This window comes from Carassius auratus, chromosome 5, assembly GCF_003368295.1.
Source record: "Carassius auratus strain Wakin chromosome 5, ASM336829v1, whole genome shotgun sequence".
NCBI classification, from domain to species: domain Eukaryota; kingdom Metazoa; phylum Chordata; class Actinopteri; order Cypriniformes; family Cyprinidae; genus Carassius; species Carassius auratus.
The window spans coordinates 24,355,412-24,363,125 of NC_039247.1; the positions used below are offsets into that span (position 1 = coordinate 24,355,412).

The window sequence follows — 7,714 nt, forward strand, 5'->3', positions numbered from 1 at the left end:
CATCCCCAATTTCTATATCGCCTTCACTGTTAATCTCTTCATCATCTTTAGCACCGCTGCATGTGAAACAAGAAATATAAATAAGGAAATTGTACATGGACACAACTCTCATGTAGGAAGCAACCCAAAATATTGCTTGATAATTCACAATTTAAATTTTTGGGAAATAGAAAAAATAATTTTTGGAATGATGGTTAATTAAAGGTACAATTTGTAAGATATTTGCAGTAAAATATCCAAAGTGTTATATATTTTGTCCAACTGATTACTAACAATATCTCTAATATTTTCAACTTGTAAATCATAAGAAATTTCCCATTATAAAGAGTGTCACGGGGAAGTGCTGTCCCATTATAAACAGTGACACGGGGCAGTGCAGTCGCCTGTCAATGACGTTAGTTCCCCACTGACGTAGAAACCACATGACAAAAGTGTCGTGGACAAAATGCGGAGCTTGCTTCAAACAGTTCCTTATTTACTTCTTCTTGCACGTTTTATGGTGGATTATGTTACTTATTTATTTAACTAAACCACACAATTTGTATAGTTTAGCTAAATTCAGCAAATGGAGAAGAGAAGCAAGATAGGCCACATTTTTCATAGTTGATGTTCTTTTTATCACGTCTATGAACAGAGACTACAGTATGAAACACTATATATAAAAACAAATAAATAAATAAAAACCATGAGCCTAAAGGAAACGTGTTTTAATATTAGATTATATAAAATAAAATGCAACATTTAGAGAGGGCAGTTTTTATGCTGTCTGCTTGTAGGCTACTCTGCATAGTTGTTTCATTTTACTTTGAAATGTACAATATTCTGACACACTGGCGTTTATAAAGTAATTACTAGAGAAATTATGTTTTTTAGCATCATTGTTGTTGTAATATTACATTTAGTAGCAAGGAGGACCCTCCTAACACTGACATTTATCAAGTCCTCAAAAGGGCTCGCTAAGAATGTCTCCAAAACCTCCCTGTGTTTTTTTTCCAGACTCCCTGCTATGGGTGTTTTTTTTAATGTTTCAGATTTATTGCAGATTATAAAATTCTGCATTGTAGGATTATCACATAACCCTTATTCAGAGGCTAATGCAAATGAGCCAAGTTCAGTGGAGTTGTTTTCAAAAACCAAATGCAGTTTAGGTATTTGAGCTTCTTTTGTCAACATATGGGTTTGTTTACTGTAATCTTTGTGTAAACACAATATCACACAAACTAGTACAGTGAATCACAAATCAAATATAAATTGAATTCATACAAAATTTTGGTTTCATGCCTGAAGAAAAGGTCTGTGTCAATATCAAGAGGTTTCGTTGATATTTAAAACCCCTGAAGAAAATCTACGTAAACAACTGTCTCTGTCCACTGACCATGAAATCATTTTTAGAAGGTGGACTCTGTCTTCAGATTCAAGTCATATTTCATTTCAAATAAAGGGTTCGTCTGAACACTTTTAAGTTTCCCTTTTAAAGGCAAACACTCTGAGATTTTGCTAATGGAAACGTCACTCCACCAAATGGAGAGCAGAGAAAGACTTTGGTGTGAGATTTCAGAAGTGTCATTATGGCAAAGCCTTGAAAGGCAAAGAGATCTGAGTCATCAGATTATGATACACATATATGAATAGACACACCAGGTGTTGTAAATATAAACATTCTGTTTCAATTCTCATTCCCCCGTTGTCTATAGCACAGCTATATGGTCTGCCGACCCATATTTGACATTACACTTTCAAAAGACACAAATGCTTCTTAAATAGATAAATACATTAAATAAATAGCTAAACAAATGAACAAATAAATAGCCAATTATGTCAATAAATTAACTCAATATAAATATTGCTGCTATAAAATCACACATGAACAGTTCATATCCATATCTTTGTGTCCTGATTAGTCTGTTGTTTGCTACCAAACTGTGACCTCGTTCATCTCTGAGGACAGCTGATTGCTGTATCCATTGCCACTGAGAGAGTTCAGGGATGTGAAGGGTGGAGTGGAGTCACACGTGTCAGTGGAGATACTGTGGTTTGAGGCGGGTGCGCTGGGGTCTGGGCTGGGCGAGTCCCCTGGGTGATGTGATATCATCTCACTGTAGCATTGTGTCTCATTGGAGGGGTGGTGTGCTCTGTGATGGTGCTCCATGCTCCCTAGAGGGGTTCCAGCTGGCCCAGAGGAGGGCATGAATCCTAGATCACCTGGAGTCAGGGCTTGGGAGCATGGTGGACCTTGCGGGAAGTAGTCGTAGTTTGACCCCGGGCCATAGTATTCACCTTGATAGGCTGTAAAATAAAATGAGAGTGGTCATGAAATGTATTCAAGATTTCCTATTACACTTCCACACATAAGTAAAATGCAGTATCTCCCAATTTGCCAAGAGAAATCACTTCAGTGTTGATGTAACTGATAGTAGTTCACTGTTGATGTAATTGACTGTGTAGGGCTGTACGGGTGAAAACGAATCATTGAATGTCAGTACAGGGCTGCTCAATATTTTTATGCATTTTCATATTTAAAACATTAAATATTCTTTATGTATTTTGTTCCACACGTAAGCGTACTTGCTTACTTATTTTTGTATTTTGTAAACATGGAAACATTAATAGAAACATTAACATTAATAGACTTTTATACATGTATTTTGTGCAACACATACTTATTGCACATACTTTTGTGCAATACATACTTGCAAACATATACATTTACATGTTTACAAAAAAAAAGTGCATAACACGTATTCAAATGTATAAAATAATTATTAAGATTTAAGGCTGATCATATATATTTATTGTGGTTATATGTAATTAAAATAGCCTATATTTAGTATAGCATTCAGTTATGATGCATTTTTTATTCTGATTAATATTGATGATGAACTGACCGCCATAAAAAGAGAGAAGGCCGTTGGCCATGAGCTCTCCAGGTTCCAGGCGATCGCCCAGGGCTCTCATTCTCCTCGGACCGCGGAAGAACACGTGTCTCCTGGCGCCCAGCGCGCTCAGCTGCTTCATGCGCCTCTCTTTAGAGCGCCGATTCTGAAACCACACCTGCACAGCAGAAAATACACAACGAGATAGGACATTCATTTCTAGTTTATTAATCACTAAAATATTATTTAGAGCAAACCTAAACCTAAGAACTGACCACGGTTCTAGATGATTTTATTATTATTATTATTATTATTATTATTATTATTATTATTATTATTATTATTATTATATAGGCCTATATATTTTTTTACACATTTAACTCAACGCGGTTATTTAGCCTATTGCCAAAATCACGTATTCTTGCCACTGTGCCACATAATTCTCTCCATGTAGGCTACTTAAAATCCCATTCGTTATGACCACGGGTGTTACTGCCGAAAGACAAACCAGCAGTACCTAGGCCTATGCTATTATTATGTCATTGGGTCTTTTTGTAAATATTTCAGACAATTTCAGTGCACATATTTGTATCAAGCCTTTTATCCAATCAAGTGGACTCTACACAATTATACACAATGCAGTTATTAATTAATGTAGGCTACTCTCAGGTTGTTCCAAAAAAAAAAAAAAAAAAAAAAAAAGATTTTCATAGCCTACGCCATTAGTAAATACTGGCATTAAACGAATAGTTTCGGCTCAGAAATCTGATTGGATGAGTAGTGGAAATAGCCATTCACACGTGACCACACATAAGATGCATTCTGTGCGCCAAGTTGCGTGGAAACCGTAAAAAGACGTACAGTTTAAGGTAATGCACTTGAAGAGGTTGCCGTATATTCTACATATTGGGCTACTTATATTTAAGCTTCTGTTTATTAAAAGTGGCTGTTTTTTATAAAAGCCTATTGCGCTGGCCGTGGTTTAATAAAAACTGTTGGAAACTTAAGGTCGCACGTCAAATGTTTTATCATGCGCTAACGTCTAAATTAACTAGTTTTATTAAAATACCACATAACGTTATACATGATCGATTACAAAGACAACATCAAGTAAAATAGCTTTAATAAGCAGTTGTTTGACAATGAGGCGAAGCGCCAGTGACTCGCTTTATAATAGGCTTCTTTAATATATTTCCCCATGTTTTCATACTTGCCTGAATGACTCTCATATTAAGGCCTGTCTCCTGCGCCAGCTGCTCTCGTGTGTGTCTGGTAGGTTTAGGGGTCGCGCTGAAGGCAGCTTTCAGAGTCTCCAGCTGCTTGGCTTTGATCGTAGTGCGCGGCCCGCGACGCTTGCCACCCAGACTCTGCTCGTCGTTTTCGTTGTTGCAGACCTCCTTGTCCGACATGTGTCCGGTCTCAGAGTCTTTATAATCGTCCTGTGGGTCTTGAGATTCTGGAGATAAGCTCGGGTCACTGCACGTAGAAACTATAAACAACACAGATAAAACGTTTAGTCATGCCACTATAATATCAAACTATTCTTTCAACATGTGCAACACATTCGAAGACAACGTGATATTACAATAACAATATTACAGAAAAAATAAATTTCACCACGTGAAAAAAAAAAAAAATCGTGCAAATTTAGATATAATTATTAGGCTATACAATGCCCAAAATGACTTACTTGACGCAAGGTTTGTGTCTTTTCCTATGCTGTTATTTATGTAATCCTCCTTGCAGACAAACTGATGTTCATCTAGAATGTACAGTTCTTCGCCGGTGGAAAGTTGTTTATTGCACATGATGCAGGTGAAACAGTTCAAGTGAAAGACTTTGCTCCGCGCTTTCCGCACTAGATCACTGGGCGAGATTCCCTGCGCGCAGCCTCCGCATTTAGTGCCATAACGTCTGCAGAGAATAACAGAGACATGAAGTCAAATAAGCGAATTACATGTAGTTAAAGATCACAAACAAACAGACAAGTAACTGTAATAGACCAGTTTTTGAAATAGTCTCTGAGGGAAGATTGTTGCACTGCAGCTGTTTCATTCAATATGTCTTTTCATGAAAAGTAGGTTTTATATAGTAGATTTATTTTATTTCATAAATGTATTTTATTTTCAAAAGGTATTATTGAATTCCAAATGTCACAAGTTTATTACAGTGATAAATAGTTGTGGACTTAAATTTACAGTTTAAAAAAGCTGCCATAAAAATACATATATAGATATAGACTGTATATAGACTATAGGCCTACTGCAAAATGTATAGCCTACACATGGGTACAACGGAATACATAATTATGGTTATTAGTTTATCAAATTGGCCTCTCTAACAGGTAAATAATAAAGACAGAGCAGCACAGTAATTGGCTATAAGGGAAAAGGGTAACACGCGACACTTAAATATTGCAAGAAAAAATTAACAACAAAACATGCAATGCAAAACAATCCGAGGCACAAAGTTGATAACACAAATAAGAGTAATCTGTTTAAAATAAAGATCGAAACAAATGTAATGATTCGTGCAGGGAATTCTGAGAACGATTTTTTAATCATAAATTATAGAGGACTCTTTATTAATTACTTGAACAATATTTTGCTGTATATTGATATGTTAAATATAAAAAATACTATTTGTCATTTGCAAAATAGTTTATACATCTGAAACATTTTATAAACATGTTGTATAGACAAATTACACATAGTTATTTATATTATTATTATTTAAACAAATAGCATGCCTTGTAGCCTGTCAAAATTCTTACTTTTTATACTAGCATGCTTTTTCCTACCACAAAGATTCATGAACTACAGAATTATTCTCTTTAATTCTTTCAGCATAGAGTTGCTGATATGTTCGACATTGCTTTGACAGAATGTATTAAGAGAATATCCTCTTCCAAACGTCACAAGCGACAATATACATAGTTTTGTCTCTGCGCGTGCATGTGAATGCAGTTCACTGAAACGCTTATCAAATGCGTGCTCACTAGATGTCCGTGGCTTGCCTCTCGAGCTCATTCATTATTCAAATCCACTTATCGCATCTTTGCTCGAGCTTTTGCAAACAAACGCGTGTGAGATTGAGGGGAGGCAGGGCACACATCCGTCAGGTGCTGCTGTAGCCTACATCTCCTCCTCTGCCTGACTGACACTCATACCTTGTAAACAAAGAGAACTGTTTGAGTCTGTCCCGTAACAAGTTAGTATTCGGGAGGTTGTAAATGTAATGCGCACCATATCGAATTTTATTTTATTTTAGTGCGTATTTATTATCTATGCTGTTTTTTATGTATGATATAAGCTAGGGTTTACATTTTAATATAGCCTATATATATATATATATATATATATATATATATATATATTATTTTTATGAGAAAAAAACAAATCTAGTTCAAGACTTTTCAATAGCCTACTGAATGATCATTAGCCGCATTCCAAGATCCGAAATGTACTTTGATGCTTTCTTCGATTCAAATGCTCACCTGAAAAAGTCCTTTTTGCAGTATAGTCGTCCTTCTCTTGAAAAGCATCTATCAGTTAAATTGCATTTACAGTCACAACATTGCACGCATTTAGCGTGCCAGGCTCTATCCAAGACGCTGAGCAGAAATCTGTCCTGAATAGGCCTCTCGCATCCCGCACAGTGGACCATTTTTTGTGACTCCAGTCACTAGGTTTTGCTTGTCCTTGGTGAGTGGCAAAAATCTGCTTGCCAAACGTTAGAGAACACTACGTGGTCCTTGATCCAAGTAAAAAAAAAAAGTATGGCATGCATATAATACAATACAGCATCCCAAGATTTGCCTAAAGATACAGCACAGAATCCGACAAGTGTCAGCTCCTCTTTAGACGATTAAACATAAGTTGATGCTTTATCATTAAGATGAATCAGAACTTTAGCTGAAGTGTAAGTTCAATCTCACATGGGATGAATGGTTACTTATTCTCTGTTTAAATCGATCCAGTGCGCGGAATCTTCAGTGCTCCCAACGCTTGAACAGAAACAATAACTTTCCTAAAGGCGTTTCATTCGTTGTACAAGAAGGTCAAGTCAAAGCATGCCACATAATATCCCTGATCATTTGTGTGTAATTTCCAGTTGCATCTCGCTCTGCTTCAGTCGCTGGCCTGGGTTTGGATGCTGCCAAGAGACCTTATTCCCTGCGATGTGACGTCATGCTGGAACAGAACCAATCAGATCACAGTAATTTAGGTGAAAACACTTTCCCTTTCAATGTCTGCGGTCTACAGTCCATTTGGACTTTGTTTTCAAAACAAACCTGAATTTTAATGCAGTGGAGGAAAACGTAGGCTATTTTACTTTATTGCTAAAAGATTATATAATAATAATAATAATAATAATAATAATAATAATAATCATAATACAGGCTATTTGTTAGATGTTTTTATATTTACTACAAAATAATAATAAAATAATTCATTAATACTAATAAATAAACCATGCTTTTAAATTGCTGTTATATTGGAAGGCAAAATGATTCTATCAGATATAGGCCTATTTATATATCATATGCTATTAAACATTTTATACAACTCTGCAATTTTGTTTTGTCAGCTACTTCCAGTGCTAAATTCTATATGTCATTAATCGAGGCTGTTTGATATATTTTAGTTAAACGGGTGTGTGAGTTCATCCATAGTGATCCAGAAACTATGCACAATAAAAATAAAAAATAAAAAATCACACGACTTGGAAAGCCATGTGGGAAAAGAGGGACACGGCAGTTTCCAGCTCAGATTAATGTTCCTCTGCGATTGTTCTTCAGTACGGGTGAGAGGCCAAGGATCACTAATGATTATAATAGA

At 35.9% G+C, this 7,714-nt stretch overlaps 1 protein-coding gene across 1 annotated transcript; it reads right to left on the reverse strand.

Annotated features, from left to right (window-relative positions):
* Nucleotides 1-1,755: 1,755 nt before the first annotated feature.
* On the reverse strand, nucleotides 1,756-7,006 carry LOC113069400 (LIM/homeobox protein Lhx1-like). Its single transcript, XM_026242484.1, has 5 exons — nucleotides 6,370-7,006; nucleotides 4,564-4,787; nucleotides 4,088-4,362; nucleotides 2,886-3,051; nucleotides 1,756-2,286 (listed from the first exon to the last, which is right to left on the reverse strand). The coding sequence occupies exons 1-5, from the start codon at nucleotides 6,537-6,539 to the stop codon at nucleotides 1,913-1,915; spliced, it is 1,209 nt and encodes a 402-aa protein (XP_026098269.1). The 5' UTR covers nucleotides 6,540-7,006; the 3' UTR covers nucleotides 1,756-1,912.
* Between the last annotated feature and the right edge of the window lie 708 nt (nucleotides 7,007-7,714).